The 13,540-nt window shown below is 44.5% G+C and overlaps 2 protein-coding genes across 3 annotated transcripts in view; one reads left to right on the top strand and one right to left on the bottom strand.

Moving 5' to 3' along the window:
- The window catches only part of LOC310746927 (asialoglycoprotein receptor 1-like), a 38,793-nt gene that overhangs the window by 17,709 nt on the left and 7,544 nt on the right, over positions 1-13,540 (bottom strand). The gene's annotated exons all lie outside the window — the stretch shown is intronic.
- The window catches only part of LOC310748680 (zona pellucida sperm-binding protein 3-like), a gene marked incomplete at its 3' end in the record, with an annotated part of 16,299 nt that continues 8,584 nt past the window's right edge, over positions 5,826-13,540 (top strand). The window contains exons 1-4 of the mRNA XM_083584526.1: positions 5,826-6,257; positions 9,257-9,375; positions 11,914-12,017; positions 12,880-13,051. Coding sequence (XP_083440652.1) covers positions 5,895-6,257; positions 9,257-9,375; positions 11,914-12,017; positions 12,880-13,051 — 758 coding nt within the window. The 5' untranslated portion in view covers positions 5,826-5,894. The remainder of the gene's footprint in view (positions 6,258-9,256; positions 9,376-11,913; positions 12,018-12,879; positions 13,052-13,540) is intronic.

The following is a 13,540-nucleotide window of genomic DNA, read 5'->3' as shown; positions in this document are numbered from 1 at the left end:
GGATTGCTGTCCCATACTATTTCAGACACATGGTTTACATACTTATGTATGTGTTTGCCTTGTAGGTTTGTTGTTGTCGTTTAGTCGTTTAGTGGTGTCCGCCTCTTCGTGACCCCCTGGACGCCAGGCCCTCCTGTCTTCCACTGCCTCCCGCAGTTTGGTCAAACTCATGCTGGTAGCTTCCAGAACACTGTCCCACCATCTCCTCCTCCGTCCTCCCCTTCTCCTTGTGCCCTCCATCTTTCCCAACATCAGGGTCTTTTCCAGGGAGTCTTCTCTTCTCATGAGGTGGCCAAAGTCTTGGAGCCTCAGCTTCTGGATCTGTCCTTCCAGTGAGCACTCAGGGCTGATTTCCTTCAGAATGGAGAGGTTGGATCTTCTTGCAGTCCATGGGACTCTCAAGAGTCTCCTCCAGCACCAGAATTCAAAAGCATCAATTCTTCGGCGATCAGCCTTCTTGATGGTCCAGCTCTCACTTCTATACATCACTACTGGGAAAACCAGAGCTTTAACTATGCGGACCTTTGTTGGCAAGGTGATGTCTCTGCTTTTTAAGATGCTGTCTAGGTTTGCCATCGCCATTCTCCCAAGGAGCAGGCGTCTTTTAATTTCGTGACTGCTGTCACCATCTGCAGTTATCATGGAGCCCAAAAAAGTAAAATCTCTCACTGCCTCCATTTCTTCCCCTTCTATTTGCCAGGAGGTGATGGGCCCAGTGGCCACGATCTTCGTTTTTTTGACGTTGAGCTTCAGACCATATTTTGCGCTCTCCTCTTTCACCCTCATTAAAAGGTTCTTTAATTCCTCCTCACTTTCTGCCATCAAGGTTGTGTCATCTGCATATCTGAGGTTGTTGATATTTCTTCCGGCAATCTTAATTCCGGCTTGGGATTCATCCAGCCCAGCCTTTCGCATGATGAATTCTGCATATAAGTTAAATAACCAGGGAGACAATATACAGCCTTGTCACATCCATATCATACCTTAAAAGCAGACCCCTGTGGTCAACGCATCCCCCCCCCCCGCCGCCAAGAATTCTGGGAACTGTAGTTTGTTCAGGATGCCGAAAGTTGATACGGGGCGCACAAACACCCCCATTTCCCCTCCCCGACTGATTTAATGGTCAGTTTCTCTTCTCAGGGAAGGTAAAACACAACACAACCATCACTATATCCCATAATTTCACACTCTACAGATTTACAATTCTACAAATATCTCAAAAATAAAATTTCATTGATTGACTTCCAGGATTAAATCTTGTAGCAGCATGGGTGTTTCCAACGTTGCTACCGCGTCAGGGCCAAACCACCTTTGCAAATATGTTTCGATTGGATATATTGCCGTTGTGTTTCACTGGTTAATCCGTACTTTACTTGCAAAGCCTTATATTCCACAAATTTGTAATTTCCATCAATTAATTGATTCAATGGCAAACCGCTTTGATTTTTTTAAATTTTTATTACCATCCCCCAGTGTATAAAACTTGTGAAATAGATGATCTGAAGGATCTGTTTAAAAGTTTACCTCTCTGGAAGGACCTGAAAAGTATCATTATCCTGATCATTGGCCACACCTGTGACTCTCAGGTGAAACTCCAGGTAGGTTTCCCCCCCAATCAATCACATCCTGGCCATTTCAGGCTGCAAAGTTAAAGTGGATTCCTTCTGTTTCCAGGAGCTCCAAAATGTGTCAGACATCCTGCAATAAAGGAAACTGATAGTATATTGGAAAGTTTGGGGTGACTATTAACCAGTGCAATATTTTATAACTCTCTCTGCAAACAAATACGAATGAATAATGTGCGATAAATAGCCAATAGCATTTCATCTCCTTGCAAACGAGACACGGACTGCGATCTCTCTCTCTTTTTTAAATAAATCATTTTTATTAATTTTTGCATATGTTTTCCAAACAAAACTTCACATCACATCACCTTCATTTTGGCTATTATAGCCTGAGGCTTCCATCAATTCTGTCAAGTGATTTTCAAATCTGCTATCTATTCTTGCGTTTTGTTATTATAATTAATGCTTTTCAACTTCATTTCCAAATTATTTCCTTCCGAAATCGTTTTACAATAATTTATACAGCCCCCCTTACAAAACTTCTTGTAAACCTACAAGCGAGGTTACATTAATGCAATTGTCTTTCAAATAAGTCATATATTTCTTCCAATCCTTTAGGTAGTCCTGGTCTTTCTGGTTTTGAATTCTCCCAGTCAATTTTGCCAGTTCTGCATACTCCATCAGTTTTATTTTCCATTCCTCCTTTGTTGGTAATTCTTCCTGTTTCAAACATTGGGCTAGTAATACTCTCGCTGCTATAACTGCGTATAAAAACAGATTTTTGTCTATTCATTTCTGTACCTACAATGCAAAGTAAAAATGCTTCTTTTTTTTTTTTGCAAATGTATATTTCAACATTTCCTTCATCTCATGATATATATCATTTCCCAGAAGCATTTTACTTTCTTACAATCCCCACCCCATGCGGTAAAAGGTACTTTCTTTTTCTTTACATTTCCAACATTTTGGCCAACTTTACTGGTGTTACGGGCTACAATCTCTTTGAGCTTACTTCTGAGTAAACCTCCCTAGGATTGGGTTGCATATCCATTTCAACTCAGTTGGACAGAGTAAACCTGAATAGAACCAGCAACAGAACCATGCCCACTTTAAAAATGCAAAAATATTCTTTGCTTAAAGTTTAGAAAAATCCCCAAGAAATAATTCCTTGCAGAGGGCCTTAAACCTGACCACCACATAGGGGTTAAATCAATGATTTTTTTAGCTGAGAGGTGAAAAAAGTGAGAATAGCTTGATTGGTAGAGTAGGAGATTCTTAATCTCAAGGTCACGAGTTCAAGTTCCTTGTTGGGCAAAAAATTCCTGCATAGCTTTTTTGCTAGGAATTATAGGATGTTGTTGTTGTTGAGTCGTTTAGTCGTGTCCGCCTCTTTGTGACCCCCTGGACCAGAGCACGCCAGGCCCTCCTGTCTTCCACTGCCTCCCGCAGTTTGGTCAAACTCATGCTGGTCGCTTCGAGAACACTGCCCCACCATCTCGTCCTCCGTCCTCCCCTTCTCCTTGTGCCCTCCATCTTTCCCAACATCAGGGTCTTTTCCAGGGAGTCTTCTCTTCTCATGAGGTGGCCAAAGTCTTGGGGCCTCAGCTTCAGGATCTGTCCTTCCAGTGAGCACTCAGGGCTGATTTCCTTCAGAATGGAGAGGCTGGATCTTCTTTCAGTCCAGGGGACTCTCAAGAGTCTCCTCCAGCACCAGAATTCAAAAGCATCAATTCTTTGGCGATCAGCCTTCTTTATGGTCCAACTCTCACTTCCATACATCTCTACTGGGAAAACTAAAGCTTTTACTATACGGACCTTTGTTGGCAAGGTGATGTCTCTGCTTTTTAAGATGCTGTTTAAGTTTGTCTTTGCTTTCCTCCCAAGAAGCAGGCGTCTTTTAATTTCGTGGCTGCTGTCACCATCTGCAGTGATCATGGAGCTCAAGAAAGTAAAATCTCTCACTGCCTCCATTTCTTCCCCTTCTATTTGCCAGGAGGTGATGGGCCCAGTGGCCATGATCTTCATTTTTTGATGTTGAGCTTCAGACCATATTTTGCGCTCTCCTCTTTCACACTCATTAAAAGGTTCTTTAATTCCTCCTCACTTTCTGCCATCAAGGTTGTGTCATCTGCATATCTGAGGTTGTTTATATTTCTTCCGGCAATCTTAATTCCAGCTAGGGATTCATTCAGCCCAGGGCGATAAGATACAGACGAAGGAAGAATGGCAAGACAAACTTACGGAATACGCAGGAATGGCAAAACTTACAGGAAGACTTAAGAGACAATGGCAATAGAGAGTTTGAAAAAGACCTGGTTGTATTTACAGAAACATTGTAAAAAATTGGACTCACTAGTAGGATTTGAATAAACGCTTACGATTAAGAAAATAAGTGTGTGGTTATGAAACAATGAAATGGAAATTAATTAAGTGTAAGATGTGATTTGAAAGAAAATCTGGTATAAAAATGGTAAGGATATAAAAGCATTTTGCAAAAAAATAAATTACAGAAAGTAAGATAAAATGAAGCAGAAATAGCATATATTTAAAGAAGTGGAAGGGGAAGTTGAGGGAAGTCACAGGGGGAATTTTGCTTTTTAATTTTTCTTCTTTTATGTGTCAAATGTGTTGAATACTAAATGGTAAAACCTAATAATAATAATAATAATAATAATAATAATTAATGGGAGGTGGCTTCTTCAGTGGATTAGAGCATATAGCGGAACCTGCCTTTTAAATACTCCAAATGACCTAGTTCTCTGTCCAGTTCTGGGCAGCACAATTTAAGGAGGAGATGGACAAGATGGAAGGTGTGTAAAACCTAATAAAAATTAAAAATAATGAAGATTCCCGAGTCACAGGGGACCAAATGAGCCTTGGAATCCCTTCAAACTCTACAATTCTATGACAGACGGAAGGAAGATAGGCTGTAAATGAAATAAATTTACACGTGGAATGATATTTTTTAAACCAGCAGCTATAGAAATAATTTTTCATTTGATTATATTACTAATGCAATTACCTGGACGTAGTTGAGGCTGTTTTTTGGGGGGGAGTAGGGGGAAACTGTATTTGATTGCTTGTATTGGATGGTATATCTTGTTCTTATATTCAGCTAATATAATGTTTTTTTAAAAAAAAATGAAATCAATTTCCAAAAGCAGCAGGTGATTCTGAGCCATAGCTGTCAACGCTTCCCTTTTTTAAAAGGGAAATTCCCTTATTCCGAATAGGATTCCTTGCAAGAAGAGGGAAAAGTTGACAGCTGGGTCCTGGGCACAGACCGTGGGGCGTTGCGAGGTCCTGTGTGAGTGTCTGGAGGCGGTTGGAGGATGGATGGCGGCTAACAGATTGAGGTTGAATCCTGACAAGACAGTAGTACAGGAGGGGGGCAGGTGTGGAGGACTCCCTGGTCCTGAGTGGGGCAACTGTGCCCCTGAAGGACCAGGTGTGCAGCCTGGGAGTCATTTTGGACTCACCACTGTCCATGGAGGCGCAGGTCAGTTCTGTGTCCAGGGCAGCTGTCTACCAGCTCCATCTGGTACGCAGGATGAGACCCTATCTGCCCGCAGACTGGCCAGAGTGGCGCATGCTCTAGTTATCTCCTGCTTGGACTACTGCAACGCGCTCTGCGTGGGGCAACCTTTGAAGGTGACCCAGAAACTGCAATTAATTCAGAATGCGGCAGCCAGACTGGGGACTGGGAGCGGCCGCTGAGACCACGTAACACTGGTCCTGAAAGACCTACATTGGCTCCCAGGACGTTTCCGAGCACAATTCAAAGTGTTGGTGCTGACCTTGAAAGCCCTAAATGGCCTCAAAGGCCCAGTAGACCTGAAGGAGCATCTCCACCCCCATCGTTCAGCCCGGACACTGAGGTCCAGCGCCGAGGGCCTTCTTGCTGTTCCCTCATTGCGAGAAGTGCAGCTACAGGGAACCAGGCAGAGGGCCTTCTTCGTGGTGGCGCCCGCCCTGTGGAACTCCCTCCCACCAGATGTCAAAGAGAAAAACAATTACCTGACATTCAGAAGACATTTAAGGCAGCCCTGTTTAGGGAAGCTTTTAATGTTTGATGCATTACTGTATTTTAATATTGTGTTGGAAGCCGCCCAGAGTGGCTGGGGAAACCCAGCCAGATAGGCGGGGTATAAATAATAAATTATTATTATTATATAAAAAAACCCTGCGGGTTTTAGGACCCCGGGGGAATGAGGGCGGGACAAGGCGGGTCTTAATTGCTTGAGTCATGTGACTGTGGGCGGAGTCAGAAAGCAGTATAAAAGGACAATCACTTGGCTCTCAGCTTCATTGCGCACCGGGGTTGCAGCTATGGGGCAGGAGTTTGAGATGGGGCTGTTTTTGCTGTGGGGCGTTTTTTTCTGCCAGGGGGCTTTTGCTGACCCCCAGAATCCTGCCTGGTGGGAGCCAGAGACCTCGGATCATGTCCCCTTGCCCCCTTCCTCTGCTTTTTCCAGGGCCGCTCCTGCTACGCCCCACGCCGTGAAGGTTTCCTGCGAGCCCCATCGCCTGGTGGTGGCCGTGCACCGAGATCTCTTTGGGGTGGGCAGGCTGGTGGCCCCTGCCGACCTGACTTTGGGGGCAGCCTCGTGCGCCCCGGTGTCCTTCGCAGCTGGCACCACTGACGTGGTCCTCTTTGAGGCGGGTCTCCATCAGTGTGGCATCGCAGTCCAGGTGCTTTGGGTTCTTTGGGATGGAAGGGTTTTTGTGGGGTTTTTGTGAGGGGGGTGGGTCCAGCTTCAGGGGTGCAGCTTAAAAATGGGGTGCTGGGGGTGTTGGGCAACATGGTGCAGAACCCCCTGGGAGGGTGGGTCTCCCAGGCCAGCCCCATGGAAAGGAGCCGGAGGTTTAATTTTTTTATTGCATTTAATTATCCTTAATTAATGACTCTTTTCCTAGTCTGTCTTGTAATATTTCAAATACTAAACCTCACAAAACTTCTTTTTTTGTTGAATTTTTTAAATTTTCCAAAAAGTTTTTTAAACAAACATAAATCTTCACCTTATCAAATCAATTATCCTTAATTAATAACTCTTTTCCTAGTCTTTCTTGTAATATTTCGAATACTCCACCTCACAAAACTTCTTTCTTTCTTTCTTTTTGAAATTTTTAAATTTTCCAAAAAGATTTTTAAAAAAACATAAATCTTCACCTTATCAAATCAATTATCCTTAATTAATAACTCTTTTCCTAGTCTTTCTTGTAATATTTTGAATACTCCACCTCACAAAACTTCTCTTTTTTTGAAAATTTTGTATTAATTTTCCAAAAAGTTTTTTAAGCAAACATAAATCTTCACCTTATTAAATCACACTTAACTGCATTGTGACCTCACAAAACTTATTGCAATCCTACTAGCGTAATCTGTCTTGCAAGGGCTAAATTCAATGATTCCTTAATTGATGGGAGTTTACTAAAAACAAGGAATTGTGTGTTTGTCAACTTTGGGAGTTTTTTGCCTAAACGTTTGTACGCAGTAGTGTCCAAACTTTTTCCAAAGAGGGCTAGGTTTGATGAAGTGAAGGGCCGTGGGGGCCGAGCAAAGTTGTTGACTTTTGGGGGGATTGAAGTTGTTGGGCTTTATTCAAGATTTTACCCCAAAGGTGTATGGCTTTTTAAAGAATTGAAGTAGTTGAGGTTTCTTTAGGATTTTACCCCGGGAAATTAACTGCTACAGGGGCCAGATTAGGCCTCCAAAACGGACTTTGGACACGCCTTGTTTATAGCATGGATAGGCAAACTAAGGCCCGGGGGCCGGATCCGGCCCAATCACCTTCTCAATCCGGCCTGCGGACGGTCTGGGAATCAGTGTGTTTTTACATGAGTAAAATGTGTGCTTTTATTTAAAGTGCATCTCTGGGTTATTTGTGGGGCATAGGAATTCGTTCATATTTCCCCCCCAAAATATAGTCCGGCCCCCCACAAGCTCTGAGGGACAGTGGACCGGCCCCCTGCTGAAAAAGTTTGCTGACCCCTGGTTTATAGGAATGCAAGAGGAGGCCTTGCAGAATCAGGCCACCAGCTAGCCCAGCTTCCTGTCCCCACAGCGGCCAACCAGACGCAGGCAGCATTCGAACCCAAGACCCAACGCTCCCCTCCTGCATTTCCCAGCCACTTTCATTGCTGCCTCCAGCTGGTGGGATAGCCACTCGATGATAGCCTTAACCCTCCACAAATAGCCTTCTCCTCCCTGTCCCCGCCAAAAAACAGAGCCTGCAGGATCAGGTCCATAACAGCCACAAACAGCCCTCTGCTCCTCCATGAATTTGCCCAGCCCTCGCCATTTCAGTCGGCGGTCACCGCCGCTGCCTCCTGTGGCAGGGAGTTCCGCAGGTCAACCCTGAATTTTAATGTTGTATTTTAATCTTGTTTTTTAAGTGGTGTTTCAATCCATTGTTTTATATCTGGTGTTAGCCGCCCTGAGCCCTGTCTTGGCTGGGGAGGGCGGGGTATAAATAAAATTATTATTATTAATATCTCTGCACTGGAAGCTGCTGGGAGGGACTGGCGTGCCATTCTGAGATCTGCCAGAGACCCTGGACAGGGCGGGCTGCCTTTTACGCTCCGAGTAACCCATAAGGGAACTGTTTGGGAGACGTAGGGGTTGTCGGTCTATGTCTTCCTCGGTTTTAGGAGATTTTGGGGGTTCGGCCAGGTAAACAAGCAAGGTGCTTTCATCTCAGACTTTATTATTATTATTATTATTATTATTATTATTATTATTATTATTATATTTTAATATTCTGTTGGAAGCCGCCCAAAGTGCCTGGGGAATAAATTATTATTATTATTATTATTATTATTATTATTATTATTATTATTATTTTATTATTATTTATTTATTTATTATCTTCCTGAGCTCTGTAGCTTTCAGTGGGGCTGGCCAGGAAACCATCCCAGGGGATGGGGGCTTCTCCGTGGGGCCCGATCCTTTGCCAAAAACTTCCGGCAAGGAGCTAACTTGCCTTGTTTCCGGGAAAACTAAAAGTTTGGGATGGACGTGATACGGAAGGGGGGGGCATGTCTTCTTCACCTTCTTCTTCGCTACAATATATCAATTTATTTCCAATTGTCAATGTCAAAAGGGACTAAAATCTATAAAATTCATAGAAAATCAACATGCCAATTTGCTCAATTTCTCTAGGACTCCATCACACCTCCCCTGTCCTCCATAATCCCTCAAGCAAGGTGTCAAGACCCTAATCCTGTCAAATCACTCTGCCAAGCCTTTCCTCCAGGAAATGCCAGTACATGGACCATTGTCTTCTCATCAAGATGTGCTTATCTGCGCATATCTCCAGCTCTGCATATTCCCCCCTCCCTCCTCCATATGTTAATCCTGTGTAACCCAACCTCTTCTTAATGTATTCGTGATGTAACTGGGATGTGTTTTGCACTGTATCCTGGGACATGGAGGGAAGTTTCAAAAGTTCATGTCACCCCTTCCTCGGGGTTCAATCTCGCCTTGAACCTGTTGCGCAATAAACTTGGATCTTCTGCATCTTGCTCCTGTCTCCGGCTGAGCTCATTTTCCTCCGCAGGGACCCGCGAACTTAGTCCGACGAGCTGGGTGGCAGAGCAGCCTCGCACCCAGATTTTTACCGTAACAGACGGATCCTGCAGTAAGTCCTAGGAAAAGCTCTGAAAGTCAACCCATCTCCCTTTGCTTCTAGATGACTCCAGAAACGCTGATCTACCGAACCAGTCTCTTCCACAAGCCGTCGCCTTCCTCCAATCCCATAATCACCAGGACCAACGCTGCAGAGATACCCATTGAGTGCCACTACCCCAGGTGAGGAAGGCTGCTGGTTGGGTGTGGGGTGAAGCAAGGCTTTTTTCACCTTTGCAAGCCCTTGGCTTCTGTTCGTAGAGTCGCAGAATTGTAGGGTGCGGTGGGCCCTCCGGGGGTCATCCAAACGAACCCCCATCAATCCAGCTAACATAGCGCCGCTTCATGGGTAGGAGAGGGCCTGGACAATTGCTCCTGTACCTTTAAAAGAGTGGTAGATCAGGCAGAAATCCAACAGGTGAAACTCTTCCACAATTTGCTGTCCTTCGTCTCTCTATTTTGGGCTACGGCTTTCATCAGCCTCTGCCAGTGCATAAGGCCTGAACCAGGCAGAGGGCCTTCTCAGTGGTGGCGCCCGCCCTGTGGAACTCCCTTCCACCAGATGTCAGGGAAATAGACAACTATCTGACTTTTAGAAGACACCTGGTGATAAATCATGTTGGAAGTGTAAGATCAAGGAGGGCAATTTTTATCATATGTGGTGGTTGTGTGAGCCTATCAGAAAATTCTGGGAATCTATTTACAACGAACTTAAAAAAATCCTTAAATATACCTTTATAAAAAAAACCGAAGCCTTTTTGCTGGGGATAATTGGAGAGGAAATAAAAAAGGAAGATCAAACACTTTTTCAGTACGCGACAGTGGCTGCCAGAACTCTAATAGCGCAGAATTGGAAGACACCAAAAATCCCAGCCATAAATGAGTGGCAATCCAAACTATTTGATTATTTAGAATTGGCAAAAATGACACAGAAAATAAGAAATCAAAAAGACATAAAGTTTAATAAAGATTGGAATAAATTTATGGCATACATGGAAACAGAGGTAAAAAATCTAAAAATTACAGTAGGTGCGATATAACACTTGTGATGTAAAGATTTTTTTGAGGAAAAGAAACTGCAGATAGAAAAATCTTACAACACATTCCGAAACCGAGATGAAGGGAAGTCAGTCAGTGTTGTGTGTTATGTAGTTAATGTAGTTTTCTTTTGTCCTTTTTATTATTATTTCTCTCTTTTACTTTTTTTTATGTATTCTTTTTTGTGTGAATGTGTTATGTATGTCTCTTTTGTTTGTTTTAATGTACGATGTTACAAAATGAATTAAAATCAATAAAAAGGAAAAAGGAAAAAAAAGGAAAAAGAAAGAAGACACCTGAAGGCAGCCCTGTTTAGGGAGGTTTTTAATGTCTGATGTTTTACTGTATTACAGATTGAGGTTGAATCCTGACAAGACAGAAGTACAGGGGGAGGGCGGGTGTGAGGGACTCCCTGGTCCTGAATGGGGCAACTGTGTCCCTGAAGGACCAGGTGCGCAGCCTGGGAGTCATTTTGGACTCACCGCTGTCCATGGAGGCGCAGGTCAGTTCTGTGTCCAGGGCAGCTGTCTACCAGCTCCATCTGGTACGCAGGATGAGACCCTCCCTGCCCACAGACTGTCTCTCCAGAGTGGTGCATGCTCTGGTTATCTCCTGCTTGGACTACTGCCATGCGCTCTATGTGGGGCTGCCTTTGAAGGTGACCCGGAAACTGCAATTAATCCAGAATGTGGCAACTAGACTGCGGACTGGGAGACCACATAACACCGGTCTTGAAAGACCTTCATTGGCTCCCAGTACATTTCAGAGCACAATTCAAAGTGTTGGTGCTGACCTTGAAAGCCCTAAACGGCCTCAAAGGCCCAGTAGACCTGAAGGAGCGTCTCCACCTCCATCGTTCAGCCTGGACACTGAGGTCCAGCTCCGAGGGCCTTCTGGCGGTTCCCTCCCTGCGAGAAGCCAAGTTACAGGGAACCAGGCAGAGGGCCTTCTCGGTGGTGGCCCCCGCCCTGTGGAACGCCCTCCCACCAGGTGTCAAAGAGAAAAATAACTACCAGACTTTTAGAAGACATCTGAAGGCAGCCCCATTTAGGGAAGCTTTTAATGTTTAATAGATTATTTTATTTTAATATTCTGTGGGAAGCCGCCCAGAGTGGCTGGGGAAACTCAGCCAGATGGGCGGGGTATAAATAATAAATTATTATTATTATTATTATTATTATTATTATTATTATTATTATGCTCTTGGGAGTTGTCTGCTGCATGATGGGAGTTGTAGTTCAGCCACATCCAATGGGCGCCATGTTGGCTACCATTCCCAAAGTACCCTGGGCAAGAGGTCTTGATAGTTAAAGCACTCTGGGAATTGTAGTTCTGAGAGAGGGGGCAGTTCTTTTTCCTAACATCTCTTGGCACCCTTAGCAAACTACAGCTCCCAGGATTCTTTGGGGGTAGCCTTGATTGTTTAAAGTGGTATGATACCACTTTAAATGTCTGTGGGTGGAGGCCTTTAGCTCCTCCCATTATTGGCTGTGGCTCCTCCCACTGTAGAGGATCCCTACCTTCTGCCCTGCCAACCCCCTAGATGTCTGAGAGCAGCGAGGAGTAATGGGCGGAGCAGGAAGCGGTTTCTCGCTCCTGAGGGTGGCGGGTCAGTCTGGATGGCATCTAGGTGCCCCACGGTCTTTGGAATGAGTTCTCAGCTGCTTCTCTTCCCGTTTCCAGGAAAGGCAATGTCTCCAGCCTGGCCATCCAGCCCACCTGGGCTCCCTTCAGATCCACCGTGTCGGCCGAAGCGAGGCTTGGATTCTCGTTGCGGCTCATGAACGGTAAGGAAGAGGGTGGATTCGGGGTGCAGAAAGGGCCTAGCTCAAACCCCCCAACAGGTCTGGTTAGGATCCAGGGCTGCCGCGCACCAGGGCTTAAAAGATGCAAAGTTGTGCGTTAGCCCAAGTCTCCTGCCTCCGACAGGGGACAGCCAAATAACCCCCAAAGCCCACAGATGTTGCTGCGGTTCGCTGTCTCTGAAAATAGAATTTCTGCTTGGCCATTCTGGCTAATAGCTCTTGATACCTATGAGGTCCATCAATTATTTCCAATAATGTTTATTGATTTTCATACAACTATAACACATACTCTAAAACAAATAAAACAAAAAAAGGAGAAAAAGAAATAAAGCAAATAGCTTTAAAAGATATAACATCAAACACATAAACAATACAAATTAATTAATTAGTTACACTTCCAACCTCATAAACATATTACTTGACTTCCTCTAGTCCCTCCCATCTGAATTTCCTTGTAACTAAATGTAGCAGTTTTCCAGTATCATTATTCAAAAGCCATATTCCAATTGTGGTCAAATTTCTTAACTTTTCTTTTTAGGTCCATAAATTACCACAAAGCATATATTCAACAACAAAAAAGCGACAACTTGTTGTTGACAAAGGACAGCTGGACATAGAAAGGGCCTCATTATCTTCGGTAGCTCAGGGCCTCATCCAGCCGAAATCTGGCCTTCAGCTCAGTAAGGGACCCTCCCTGCCCATTCTCAAGTGGCAGGCTGTTCCACAGGCCACTGCAGTGAACCACACTGTCAGCAGGAAAAGTTTGTTTCCTTTTCTCTTCTGCTGTGCTTGCAATTAAAAAAATAAAAAATGATTAACGCATTCATCCTCTCGCGCCGCCAAGATGACTGGAGCGGAGAGCGGCTATCTTCTCGCTTCCAGCTGGGTGAGATCCTGCACCTGCAAGCCCAAGTCGAGGCGGAGAACCACCTTCCCCTAAGGCTCTTTGTGGACAGCTGTGTCGCCAGCCCGGAAGCCACACTGGGGTCTACATATGCCATTGTCGACTCCAACGGGTAAGGAAATAACTTGCATGACTATTTTATTTCGTAAGTTTTATCGTAGAATCGTTGGATTCGAACCCGCAACCCATTTTGCGCTCTATCAGGTGAGCTATCCCCAGTCTGGCTTCTATCCTGAATACCGTATTGGCCCGGATATAAGCCGCGCTTTCTCTCCCCCCCCCCCCAAAAAAATCCGACCCTGAAAAGTTATTAAAGCAGGGCTTGAATTCGCGACCTAACAAAAAATGGTTTTTTACGATATCGCTGCCGGAACAGACGTACGGTAAAACGGAACAGAAGAATGGTTTCATTGCCAATTTGCAAGCTTGAGTACCTGTGGAATTGTAGCAATTGAATAGCATTTTTGATTTTAGCTGACGGTAACTTTTCTGGGCTTGCGAGACCGAAGGCTTAAATTGGCTCGGAGTTACAATTCTACCAACTGCAGCGATTTCGGGAGCGGGTTATATTCGGTTATTCTCTTTTTTGCGGCTTATTTGT

Source organism: Podarcis filfolensis (assembly GCF_964270895.1).
Source record: "Podarcis filfolensis genome assembly, chromosome: 13".
In the NCBI taxonomy this organism is placed as follows: Eukaryota; Metazoa; Chordata; class Lepidosauria; order Squamata; family Lacertidae; genus Podarcis; species Podarcis filfolensis.
This window is presented reverse-complemented; position numbering and strand designations above follow the sequence as displayed.